The sequence below is a fragment of the Tamandua tetradactyla genome, chromosome 6, assembly GCF_023851605.1.
Source record: "Tamandua tetradactyla isolate mTamTet1 chromosome 6, mTamTet1.pri, whole genome shotgun sequence".
In the NCBI taxonomy this organism is placed as follows: domain Eukaryota; kingdom Metazoa; phylum Chordata; class Mammalia; order Pilosa; family Myrmecophagidae; genus Tamandua; species Tamandua tetradactyla.
Genome location: NC_135332.1, coordinates 43,601,983 through 43,616,038, shown reverse-complemented (window position 1 = coordinate 43,616,038; position 14,056 = coordinate 43,601,983). Strand labels below are relative to the sequence as shown.

Sequence of the window (14,056 nt, the reverse complement as noted above, 5' to 3'; positions counted from 1 at the left end):
GTCTACAAATTTACAATTCAGAGATGTAATTGAAAACGTATTGTCTACTGAGATAAAACATTTGTCTCAGGAGAGATGAAAATGATTCTTTTTGTTCAACATATCAAATATTTAATTTGTATGGAAAATTTCATTTTTTCTTTGTTCCTACCAAGGTAACAATGATGAGTATCAAAGTTCTTTTGTTCATTAAAAAACATACAAAAATGCCTATAGGCCACTGTATACATTACTTTAGCAATTATGGGCATTCTTGAAATTTCACTGAATTATTCCCACACTTCTTCCCATAAAATTTACAATAGGAAATGGCAACATTTTTCTAATTTCATTAAAGGTGCTTTTGTTTTAGCATTACTGCACAAGAATTAAGCAGAGATTTATAAACTCCTTGCTTTCACAGTAAAATTCTGATCACAGAATAGTTTAGCTTGCAGTAAGTTCTGCTACACTCATTTATGGCAAGAATAATCAATGTATTGCTTACACTAGAAATCAAAAACTGACAAACCTCTGCAGCTACTTCCCAGTCTGGTCGACCATCACTGTCCTTCAGTTCTACGTATGGTTTCTCATGGACTCGATTGAGATCTTCATGAAGACCATCCAAGAGAAAAGCCAGAAGTTCTTGGGAATCTTGCTGCTGGAACCCATTAAACCTGGGAGCATATTTTGCTATGGTCCACTATAAATATAACAGGACTCAAAATCATTATTCCCTTTCCCATGAAATTTGGAATGAACATGTCCATTAAGTTAATAAGAGGCAACATAAAAAAGTAAACAATACAGTATTTAGTCTGCCTCTATTTCAGCAAATATATTTTGGATGATCATGAAATCTTTCTAAACTTAATCTCAAAATGACAAAAAATGAAGTATTTGGCCAATATAAGTGAACTCCATTTCAATATCATATAAGTAAACTGAGTTGAGCATGCGGACATTATAACAGAGATACTAAAATAACATTTGCTTACATTGAAGATTTCCTGTTCTATGTGATATTTTCTTTCATAGTTGACTTTTCTGGTCTTGTTACATTTATTTTTATTATTAGAGGCAGAATAACCCAATGTTTAAGCATGAGGACATATTAGCTTGTAACCTTGGACAAGCTATTTAACTGTTCTGTACCTTAATTTCCTGAGCTGTAAAATGGGGCTAACAACATTGCTTTATATTACAGGGTTGTTTAGAGGATTAAATGAATTAACACACATAAAAAGCAATTAGATTAGTATGACAAGAGGTAAAGAGTCAAATTATGAGCTATTATAATTATTAATTATTAATTTAAAAAGTTTTTACTGTTTTTAATGAAAATAATAAATAGGACTAACTTTCCTAAAGTCCACTACTTATGATATTAATGTAAAACTTGTATCTATTAAATTATATTCTTTATGCTACTCTTAAAAATTCTAAAGATAGAATGAATTATCTTAGTGATGGTGAAAATTTACTGAGTGTAATTAATTTGACTCTGAGTCCCAGCATGGAGTTAGAATACTGCTAATACAGAAGGACTAACAAAGAAAGGTTCACTATACATACAAGTAAGATATTTTTGAAAAATATGTAAAATGAAAGACATTTCAAATTTAGACTCTGCCTTTGATCTCTTCTTACTCCCCATATCTATTGGTATGTTCTGCATATATCAAAATAAGTTAAAGTATATGACAGCTGGTTTATGCCTAGTGAAGGATCCAAAAACATTAAATTAAAACAAAAAACTAAGTATAGAAAACATGTAGAGAAAAATGATTATAAAAAACTGTTTAAAAATAAAATACTTTTAGAATATTTTTCATCTGCTTACCCGTAGTTTTAATGGGGCAACATTCTTCTGGGTTCCACTCCAAAGTTCCTGTACCAAATCCCCGTAACACTTAGCCATATGCCCTTTCATACCAATGGGATTTATCCTGGAAATTTGAGAGGACAATTTTTGCCAAAGATTCTCATAAATCATAATCACATAGGCAAAGAAATGTCTAATATCTATTTCATCGTATCAAAATATCTTCAATTTTAAATTAACACAAGTATTCCTTGGCCTCTATTTCACACTAAATAAAGAAAATAAGAGGATTTTCTCTTACAGGGTGAAAAAAGAGGAGAATTTGGTGAAATCAGAGTCTCAGAAGGTTAAGAAGCCAATGATCCAGAAAGATTACCTGTTGAGTTCATAAAGATGTCTCCCTGAGATAAAATACTGTGTCAATGGTTGTGTGTTACTAACACATTGGATGCTTGAGTTCATGAAGCATGTGTTTCCCAAGTTACTCAGACCTGTGGCTCCCTTTTCTGTGGGAACTGGAACAAACAATATGAGAACCAAAGTCTATTTGTAGTACTATACCATAGAAAACCTGCATTCAATGCAATGATTTTTCTAACTATTTTAGTTGGCTGAATGGAGATGAACTTTCTCTACCTAATCTTTCAATACTAAAGTAGAGAAGGTTTTTCATGAAGTATCTTTGGCAAGCATGATAATCCATTAAGCAGTAATTATTCTCTTTAACTGCTAAAATATTTTTTAGAATTCAAACAATTCCTCTTTCCTAGTATTGGACTTCAAAAAAAATTTCGGTATATTCACAAAGTTGGGCACTAATTCCAAAAAATCTTCATTACCCCCCAAAGAAAGCAAGCAAAATACTAGGTCTTTATAGTCACATAAATTATTTAATTGCAGGGTTAGAAATTGATTCTATAAATCAATGATTCAAAGTTCTGGGTTTACCAACATCAAATCCTGTTTAAGGGAGAAAAAAAGAGGGGCTGGAATTACTTCTGAATGAGAAAACCTAAAGTTGTTATCACTTCAGTAGTTGAAAGAAGAAAATATAAAACAAAGAAAAAAAGAATACATTTAAAATCATCTCTGAAAAATAACACACTGAAGACTTACCCTTGTGTCTATCTATTTTACTACTGTTTGCTATAAAGGACATCTCTTCAGGCCAACTCATATCTTTGTTGCGAACTGGAAAAACAGAGATAGGAATGTGTTAGTTTTTTTAATCCATCTAATTCAAGCCCAGCCACAACTGCTTCTTTTTAGGAACAAAAGAAGTTATTCTTAAATCAGAAACAGAAAAAAAAAAAAAGAAGTTAATTTTAGTAATGGATTCAAATACCATACCTACTCTTTTTGTTGGGGATTGTACAGTCGCTTGATTAGAATTAACAAACTATTCCTTCAATTACCCGACTGAACTCAATTATACTCAACTATCCTCAGAAGTAATTAAAGTTCAAACACAATGGAATTCATTGAACTTAAAACATCAGAAGTCTTACAATTCTTTCTTATTGTGGTAACTGTCAGAGTAATCTATTTATCTTAACAAAAAGGGAGTTTGAAAAGTTTCTATGAATCTTGATGGGAAAAGACACACAATGATGTGTGTGTCAATGTGTACATCCATGTGTGAATATATACAAGTAACTCTGTTGGTGAATGGCCAGGGTTGGCAACTAATGAAAGTCTATGTAAGCAAATTGGTGACTTTACTCAAACTCAAAGAGGCAGCTTGAAATTATAAGAAACTTTGTAAACTTGTAACTGAATTAACTTGTTTCTACCCACAGTTCCCTTCTCTTACTGGGAAACAAAGGTGGACAGGCTTATAAAACACGTCACTATTAATGATATAAAATTTTTTTTATGGCTGATAAGTATTGGGAGATTGTAAACTTTTCAAAAAAATGAATTCTTCTTTTAAAGCAATCTGAATAGAGTGAAGACTACTGAAGGGCTCAATGAATTTTCTTTTATCATGAAGAACATAATGATTAAAAACAGTTAATTGCCTTGGGAAAAATTATAAACTGAATTATTAGTGAGCAACTAAATCTTTAAATTCTTCTCTTAAAAATCTAATATAGATGCTTTCATCTTGTACCTTCAATTACCAAGTGCTGCTCATCCTGGATTTTCAAATATTCCAATCTATGATCCTCATCATCCAAAAGAGTAAGGTAATTCTGTAAGAAAGAGGAACACTTTAATTAATTTGGTGAGTAAAGGTGAAACAGACACAGAAATGAATCATAATTAAAAACCTCCTTGCAGGTACAAAACTCATGACAGAAATCTAGCATATTATATATGTTCAGAGATATTTGTAATTTAGGTGGCAAATAAGGAAAAGGCAACATATACTTTATAAACATATGCTCTATGATCTTAAAATAAAAACTATATAGAATTTTGGGATGACCAAGAGAAGACTCATTATCACATGTCAAAACAAAGATCACTGAGATTTAGATTTTTTGAAGAGTTTGCAGAAAAGAAATTCTTTAGTATCTAATGAAATTCAGTAAAAACTGCAAGGAATTGAGAATGTAAAACCAAACAAAAGCTGACTTCAGAGATTTGTTGGAGGATTATTTGAGGTCACACATATAAAATATTTAGGACAAATGTTTGATGCACAATAAGAATCAGGATCATAGATTCTAATGCATCACTTGCAAGTATCAAAAACAAACAAACAAAACACTCAAAGCCATGTAGTAAAATCGTATACATTTTATGTTTACCTGATCTAAAATGCTTACAAAATTAATGCATTTAATTCTTACCACTTCCTGAGGTAGATACTGTTATTTTCCCATTTTAGAAATTAAATAACTTGCCCTTGATTATACAGCCAAAAAGTGCTAGGTTTCCAATCTGGCAGTGTGATACCAGTAGCTGTGCTCTTAACTCCTGTACTACACTGTTTGTTAAAGCTGATCAAAGGAGGAGATGAGAAAGAAGACACTTGGGGAGACAGACCAGGTCAAAACTATATGTATAAAAAACAAAACAAAACAAAACTACATGTTATAATCCAATTTAAGAGTATCATCTATATTGAATATATTAGGAAGAATATATAAGCAGTTTAAGAGCATTGCTTTTGAGGAAAATCGATCATAGGGTCAGAGGATGGGAGGAATTTTTCACTATGTACTTTTGTACTATCTGAATTTTTAAAATATGTATGCTACCTTAAAACCAATCTAAAATAAAATCTATCTAACAATAAAAAAAAAAAGATATTTGCTGTTACTTTAGAATATAACAGTAATTTTTATAACATGGTATTGTCTATGATGATTAATTATTACTGTGGGTTTTGGATGACAAGAATCTACATGTATACTTACAGTAATTTAAAAGTTGAAGTTTTCACTGAGATCCTAAACATGGTTTTAAGCATAATTACTGTAGATAAAAAACCCATACTCATGAAACATGGATTTAACATCTCATCAAGACTCTTCATGATTCTGTGGGTCTCTTACCTCACTGTTGTATAACCACAGGCGCATATCTTCTTCTTTGATGTGCAGCTTCTGAGATAGATATTCATGAATTTCCTTGATGGTCTGCATTCGACTAAAACAGCCTGTATAGGCTAACACCCGCTTTAAAGGTGCATTTGGAGATGGTACATTCCCTGTGGTCATAGTAATCACAATAAGGAAAAAGGCAAATATATATATAAATGTACCCTCTCAGCAATGGGAGCCATACTATTTTAGGAAATAGTGATAAGAAACAAGAATTACAGGTTTAATAATTTTATAAATTAAGAGTACCTTAAAGCTTGAAAATTAAGACAAGAGATCCAAGTTTCTTAAGAGGGGCGCTCAAAGCCTCAACTTTGAAAGGAAGAGCAACAAAAGCACAGAGGCTCAAATAACTGGCAGTATTTGGATCTCAAAAGAGTTGGCAAATGCTGGTAAATATCAATGACTGGCACTGGTATCTGGCACCGCCCACAGGTGGGTCATGTTAAGAACAAAAGGAAGTAAAATTCAGTATAAAAGGGGGGGGGGAGACAAAATGCAACTGGATTTGAATTCCACAGCTGGATAACAAATGTACTCACCTGATCCATTTTCTTAAAATAAACTGTCTTGAATTACTAATTCCATAACTCTCAATCATTAAATTGCCTGGCACTTTGGTACAATTATACACAAAAAAGGAAAACTTTACTTTGAATTCTAAGTAGGTGTAGATTCTAGATGGCCGAACAGGGCTTTAAAGTGAAATCAGGAAGCTTTCCATGTCAAAGAAAAAAATTGCCCTATTGAAAGATTAGGAGGAGGGAATCACTGGCCTGCCTGCCCAAAAAGATGATAGCAGACTTGACCTTGAATTCCTGAAGAGCTCAAGGTAGAAACACAGAGTGGCAATACAGGGGAAAACAGTGAAGAGGAAAAGGAGAATATATGAAGTCTAACCACATATTTCACAAGAAATTATAGAAATCAAAGATAGGTTGCTAAAGAAACATGCTAAATCCTGATTTATAATTCTGCCAAAAAGTCTAGACAAAAGCTGTAGCTTAAAATGATCATCACTGCCCACAGGAGGTAACTTTTTTTGAACCTCAAACAAAAACATAAAACTAATAGATCAGTACAATTATATAGTCCAAGTAGTTTTTCATCCATATAATTCAATGGTCAAGTTAACTTTTTCATTCCCATACATACGCTTTTAGTGAATTTTTGCATACTAAATAAAGCTGAGGGAAGTATTGGCATCATCCTCTTTTTTCAGGGCCCCCAAAATAATTCACTCACTTAAAATACTCTGAAATATAATCTAAGGAATAAATGATTTCTATAGCCTTATCTGCAGAAAAGCATACATCTAAGTCATTATAACGGAGACAAGGTTTGCATATATGTCACCTGAAATTTAAAAAAGCCTAATAAACAGCTGTAATAAATGGAATAATAACAAAGATGACCACTATGTTATGGCAGAACAAAATCAGATCATGATCAATTTTTAAACATAAAGCAAAGCAAATCTTTTACTATCAGCAAGCAAAGAATAACGTCTAAAAGAAAACAAAATAGCAATTTTCTCCAATTATAAATCAGAGGATTAGTTATAAGATTACAGCAAGAAAGCATATTTTTACAAACTTCAAAATGATTAATGATTGAGTTCACAACTAATTAGTAAGGAATAAAATTTCAAATGAAGAACAAATTTGGCACATTAGAACTAGGATTCAGAAACATTTGCAAGTGTAGTGTCCATGTCAATCTCTATTATCCTAAGATATCTAAGATAATTTGAATTCTAGACAGTTTTTATAGCATAGCTCATTAAGCAGGCAGCCACTTATACATAATTTTGTGCTTTTGAACAGCACCAACAAATCTAGTGGAATTTACAGAAGCAGCAAAAATCTAGGATCAGCACAAGAGTTAAAGAACACTTACTAAAAGCGTAACAACTTATCTTGCCTCTCGTGTTATCTTTCAAAGAGAATCTAAAAGACATGTGCTATGGATGCCATGGAAGCAAGGCTAATGCTCATATTCAATAGAAAATTAAATAAAAATATCTGATAGAGATACTATTTCACTGAGATAAGTTTTTCTGTCCCTTTGATATTTTTCTCAAAGACAGTTTAATAAATAGGGAGAGGTCACTTCTTTGCTATAATTCTTACCAAACATTATGCATTAACAAAACTCTTCATATAGTATCTGAATATAACATTCAAGGAAGATTTAAAACTAATCCATTCAGTTTTAAAGGAGAGTTGATTCTTTTAGGGTTGGTTTGGGTTCAGAGGTAGTTTTTGCACACTAAGTTATATAAATTGCAATAACATTCTTCCATTGCTAACTCAAAGTTTAAGACTGTATAAACAGATGAACTCAATATTTCCTTACTTCTGAAGAATAATTTCAAATATTTGCAAGGCAAAAAAGCACAGAGCAAGTCAATAAAATTTAACTTTGTAGGGATTTCAAAGGGGAACTTATTGTATGTTACACATTAAAACAAGAACTTTTATATATGTTGTATTTATAGGCTTGATATTATTCAAAGCAAGTTTTTCCCTTTTATTTTCAAAAACATACCCTTTGCTCTGTTATTATCTGTCTCTTACAAAGCCTCCTTGGACCTAATATGAGAAATGTTATGGCATTTTGCAAACTTTTCCCCTCTGCCATCAGAACTCACGTGTATGTTTTGGCTTGAAGTACTGCAGCCCTTCCCCACTGCATTTTGATCAACAGGGCAATTTACTTTAAAACAAAACCTCTGCTGTCATTCAGTAGTTATTTATCAATCCAAAGGCAAACAGGAGGCCATAGGAACAATAACTTATTTTAACTAGGACTGGAATGATTCATTTCATTTTTTTGTGTTTAGAGATTATTGTGCCAAAGAATTATTTCTTATAAATTTGAGTGGAGCTGAAAAGACCAGTTAATGATTGGCAGACTTAAATCTACCAACCAATTTATAGTGGCTTGTTTCAAAGAAATAAAGTCTGCAAAGTCTTTAAAAATTTATTATATTTGTATGTCTATATGTTTACAGACAAGAAAAGGAAACAACTTTCCTCAGTATGCTGACAGGATCTTGCCTCTACCCCATCCAGTCTTGCGCATGACCATAGATCTAAGTCCCACAAGTGATTTATTGATTCTGCATGAAAGCAGATGGGAATGGGTATTAATATAGTGGCTGAGAGCAGACTATGAGCAACTTGGTTTCCTTTCTTTTGTTTTTTTTTAGGAAATTCATGGTATTCTTGCTGCATTCTTAAGTTACCTCTCGGTAAATGCTGAGGAAACATTCTCAGGCTCATCATACCCATATTCACCCAGATGTTAGACTGCTGTGTCCGAGTGGCAGGCTGCTGTCTCAGAAAGAGAAGATAGCGAGGAAATAATTCCAGCTCTGGGATGTCTGTCTTGCTATTCTTGATCACCTGATGTTTTAGAAGACAGAAAAAAGTGATCATGCTGAAAGAAGAAACAAAACTTGCCATTCTTATTTAACTTCTGAGATTTATAATTAAATTAAAATGTTCAACAAGTTTACTACCCGTATTTCAGTACATTATTGACATACATAGATTTCAGTTACATGGGTTTGAATACTCTCAGGCTCCTGCTCCTAAACCAGTCTTCCAAGATTAGAGCTCCTTGTGGGAAATTTACTCTCCTTTTATTAGAAAACAAATAACATCAACATTAAGGAAAAAAATTTTAAATATTACCTGTAATTCTGTATATAAATGACTAACTTTTAAAGGCTAAATTCCTAGGACTAGAGTTAAAGTAAAAAATATGAAAGCATTTATGCCATTAACTACACTAATCATGCTGCCACTCAAAGTGTGGCAATTTACAATATACTCAGTAATGTATGAGTGTACTCCTTTCACAAAGCCTTATCACTAGAAACATCATTTAGAAACACTTGTTTCTTTAATAGATATAAAAGAGATTCTTAAGATTTTCATTTTAAAAAGTTTGAGTTATTTATTTTATTCCCCTTTGCCCTATGTGCCAATGTTTCATGAAAGAGAACATTTTAAAATGCCAATGGGGACGGTAAAGAATCAAAGTTTTAAAAATTTTACATACCAAAACTTTAGGACTATTTCTTAAAAATATTTTGCATGCTCTAATAAGCTATGCTATGGTATTGAAAGACTTCATTCAGGAACTTTCATTATACCTATTTAAATGGCTGGTAGTAAAAGGAGCTCTCCCTGATACTCTCTTGTCAGACCACTGGAAGAAACAAAATGTGTACACTTTTTCTAGACAGGCACCAGCCACTGCAAAGCCCAGTGTAATTTTATATAACTCCACTTTAAGCATGATTTTAGGAAAGATCAATAATTCATCATCTATAATTCTCAGACTACATAAAAGCATACCTCTGACAGAATCTAAATTGATAATGAAGTAGTTTTTATAATATAATTTATCTTGCTTTCAAAGATAAGTGATTTTGTGAGTAAATTACAGATAAAAACTTTTCATATATGCATACATACACACATTTATTTATACTTTAATTATTCCTGTTTATGAATTTGTTAACCTCAAGTTATCCAGCAAACAACAGATGAAGCATAATTCCTTCATTTAAACAGAATTTACATACAATCTTTAAAGAAGAAATACAGCAATATGTATAAAAATTTACAGTGCACATTATCCTTTGATATACCAATTATATATATATATATGCATGAATGTATGTATGTATGTAATGTAAATAAAGGAAGACCATTGTACTGCTATCTAATACAACCTAAACACATATTTAATGAATGAATGTGAAAGAATCTAAAACTGTTCATTCAATTAATTTGAACAGGTACTGAGTACTCTGCTACCATAAGGTAAGACTTAGTTTGTGGAGAGTAAGATTCATATAGGAAAGTAATATAAGACCCCTGCTATGAATGCTTCTTACATAACCGAGGAATATGAAGAAGAATATTGGCTATACTTACAGGTCTAGGTAGGGCCAGGTTGGCTCCATACCAATGATAAAGTGCTCTCCACACAGGTTCTGGGACCATTTCATAATCTTTTCCATGGATCAGCTGTGGAATTCGTTTTAATCGTCCTCCTTCCAGTGTTAATGAGATAGTCTTAAAAGAAAGGAATGTAAACGTTGAATTTTAGTATTAGGGAGTCTCCTGCGATTCTGTGAGACTAAAGCAAAAAATGTTTATTTGTTACAAAATTTAGATTTTGACTAGAGCATTTCCTAATATAACTCATGTAGATAGTTTGATTGAATGTCATAAGTACTTGGAATCTCAGGTAGCTCATGAGATTTTGTTGGTTTGTCCAGAGTGATCCCCCGATGAATCCCAGAATGATTTGATCAGTGACTGGAAAAGTATTTGCAAGCCCCCTTCGGGGAATGGTGAGAGTGGGGAGAAATTCAACTTCCCCAAGTTGAATTCTTGATATTCTCACAAGTAGTGTGGACAACCAAAGCTATAGGCTGAGCCCCCAGTCTTGGGATTTGTTCACATGAAACTTAACCCCACAAAGGACAGGTCAAGTTTACTTAAAATGTAGGCCTAAGAGTCACCCCCAAGACAGCCTCTTTTGTTGCTCAGATGTGGCCCCTCTCTCTAGCCAACACGATGAGCAGTCTCACCACCCTCCCCTTCTCTGCGTGGGACATGACTCCCAGGGGTGTGGACCTTCCTGGCAACGTGGGACAGAGATCCTGGAATGAGCTGAGACTCAGCATCAAGGGACTGAGAAAAACCCTAGAATGAGCTGAGAATTAACATCAAGGGAGTGAGAGAAACTTCTCGACCAAAACGGGGAAGAGTGAAATGACACAAAGTGTCAATGGCTGAGAGATTCCAAACAGAGTCGAGAGGTTATCCTGGAGGTTATTCTTACACATTAAGTAGATATCACCTTGTTGTTCAAGATATAGTGGAGAGGCTGGAAGGAATTGCCTGAAAATGTAGTGCTGTGTTCCAGTAGCCATATTTCTTGATGATGATTGAACAATGATATAGCTTTCATAATGAGACTCTGTGAATGTGAAAACCTTATGTCTGATGCTCCTTTTAGCTACTATATCAACAGAAGAGTAGAACATATGGAATAAAAATAAATAATAGGGGGAACAAATGTTAAAATAAATTCAGTTTGAAATAGTGGTAAATGAAAGCGAGGGGTAAGGGGTATGGTATGTATAGTCTTTTTTTTCTCTATTATCATTTTATTTCTTTTTCTGTTGTCTTTTTATTTCTTTTTCTAAATCGATGCAAATGTTCTAAGAAATGATGAATATGCAACTATGTGATATTAAGAATTACTGATTGTATATGTAGAATGGAATGATATCTAAATGTTTTAACTTTTTTTAATAAAAAAAGTTAAAAAAAAATGGTGCACGCAACTGCCCAACTGAAAAAAAAAAAAAAAAACCTATAGCATAGAAGAGTAAAACCCATGTCACAACCAGAGTCATGCTGCTAGAATAAATAGAATTTTCTAAAAAAGATTTAAGAAAAAAATATTTTTACTATAAACAATGAACAGACATACAAACATTCCTGACATGGTTACAGTCAATGGTTCACAATATCATCACATAGTTGTATATTTATCACATGATCATTTTTTTGAACCCTAAAAGATTTTCCAGAAAGGGAACGCAACACAAATGATTTGGAAAAATCACTGAAGCATTTGGGAATAGGATTATATTTTTTCTTTCAAACAAAATAATTATTTTGGAAAATATTTTCCATTTACATGTGAAATCAAATTTTCACAGTAGCTCTCGATCACTACACTATTCCTATGCAAATGTTAAATCAAAATATTCTCTCAGAAATGTACTACGCAAAGCCAATTTGTCGATAACAGGTTAATTAAAAGACTCATTAAATTTTTTGCTATGTGCCAAAACTTCTAGAATGAAATGTATCAGCAACTTGAAAGAGAATGATTTTAGAGTAAGATGTCAAATTATTTACCTTTACCGGTTCTTGAGTTACTAGTGGCTGGTTATCAATAGCCCCTGGTTTCTGAGGATTGAGATGCAGCAAAATATTCCCGTTGGATCCTAGTAAACACTGGTTGTTATTGTCAGAAGTGTTATGTTGTCGAGCAAAACACAGATCTGCTCCTGGTGTAGCAGAATACAGAAAACCTGTAAAGAAAAAGACAGATGCTTACATTTTTAGTTATTACACATAAGTAGCCTTGAAGATATAAACTCAATGCCCATGTATTAGGTTGATGCTATTACCCTGTTTACGTGTCTGTACAATCTTAGACTCTGATATATTTGTAGGAGATAGGTATTCCTTCCGGACAATAGGCAGAATAAAAGCTTTTAATATTGCTACCAAGTGAACATTTGGCCAAATGAATATTTAATAATTCTTGATGAAATAGTCCTCTGATGAGGAAAGGAAACGAAGAGGTATGGCCAAGTAGTTGGGCTCTCACATGGTCTCCCTTAATTCTCTTCCACCTGCAAACACATCCCAAATGCTCTTGACAATGCTGATCAGAGGTCTCTAACCTAAAGGGAAGGAGCTAAAAAAAAACTCCACCAGAGAAGAGTTCTAGATAAAAACCTGTTGCCTAATATATCTATTTGAAAGGAAGACATGTTCTTCACAATATAAAAATACTCATAGAAAAATTATTAACAATGGCTTAGAGTTGTGAACCTCAATGGTGTTTTAATTTTTTTTAATTGTATGCTATAACACATATACAAAGCAAAGAAAGAAAAAAGCAATACTTTTCAAAGCACTCTTCAACAAGTAAATTATAGGACAGATCACAAAGTTTGTCATGGGTGACCATACCATCATCTCAGATTTTTCCTTCTAGCTGCTCCAGAACACTGGAGGCTAGAAGGAATATATATATATTTTTTATCATAATTGACTTTTTTTGTGAAAAATAACATACATACAAAAAAGCAATAAATTTCAAAGCACAGCGCAACAATTAGTTGTAGAACATATTTCAGCATTTGGTATGGGTTACAATTTCCCAATTTCTACTTCTAGCTGCTTTAAGACACTGGAGACTAAAAGAAATATCAATATAATGATTCAGCAATTATACTAGTTTGTTAAAGTCTACCTTCTCTGTATAACTCCACCATCACCTTTGATCTTTCTTTTACCCCACTCTTTAGGGGTATTTGGGCTATGCCTATTTGATCTTTTTCATGTTGGAAGGGACTGTCAATAAAGGGAGATGGAACTAGACGATGTTGTGGAGAGGCTGGTTCCTCTAGGTTTCAGGACTTATTTGCTCCAGGGACCATATGGAGGTTGTAGGTTTCTAAAAAGTTGCCCTAGTGCATGGAACCTTTGTAGAGCCTTATATATTGCCCTAGATGTTCTTTCAGATTGGCTGGAACGGTTGTGGCTGGGGTCTGGCAAGTTATGATAGGTGGCAATGTCTAACTGAAGTATGCTTAAGAGTGACCTCCAGAGTAGCAGCTCGACTCTAAATGAACTCTCTCAACCATGACACCTTGTTACATTTCTTTTCTTCCTTTTGGTCAGGATGGAATTGTTGATCCCACAGTGCCAAGGCCAGACTCATCCTTGGGAGTCATCTCCCAGGCCACCAGGAAGACTTTCATCCTTGATGTAATGTCCCACATGGTGGTGAGGGCAATGATTTCACTTGCAGAGTTGGGCATAGAGAGGGTAAGACCCGATCTAAGAAACAAAAG

General features: G+C 33.3%; 1 protein-coding gene across 2 annotated transcripts in view; it reads right to left on the bottom strand.

Annotated features, from left to right (window-relative positions):
- Positions 1-14,056, bottom strand: part of USP32 (ubiquitin specific peptidase 32) — a 332,680-nt gene that overhangs the window by 49,844 nt on the left and 268,780 nt on the right. Inside the window, exons 14-22 of one of the 2 annotated variants that reach the window (XM_077165036.1) lie at positions 12,324-12,499; positions 10,317-10,457; positions 8,612-8,771; positions 5,314-5,468; positions 3,921-4,002; positions 2,924-2,998; positions 2,184-2,322; positions 1,826-1,931; positions 512-685 (exon numbers count right to left, since the gene is read on the bottom strand). In XM_077165036.1, the coding sequence (XP_077021151.1) occupies positions 512-685; positions 1,826-1,931; positions 2,184-2,322; positions 2,924-2,998; positions 3,921-4,002; positions 5,314-5,468; positions 8,612-8,771; positions 10,317-10,457; positions 12,324-12,499 (1,208 nt within the window). The remainder of the gene's footprint in view (positions 1-511; positions 686-1,825; positions 1,932-2,183; positions 2,323-2,923; positions 2,999-3,920; positions 4,003-5,313; positions 5,469-8,611; positions 8,772-10,316; positions 10,458-12,323; positions 12,500-14,056) is intronic. The other variant, XM_077165035.1, reaches the window with a different exon arrangement.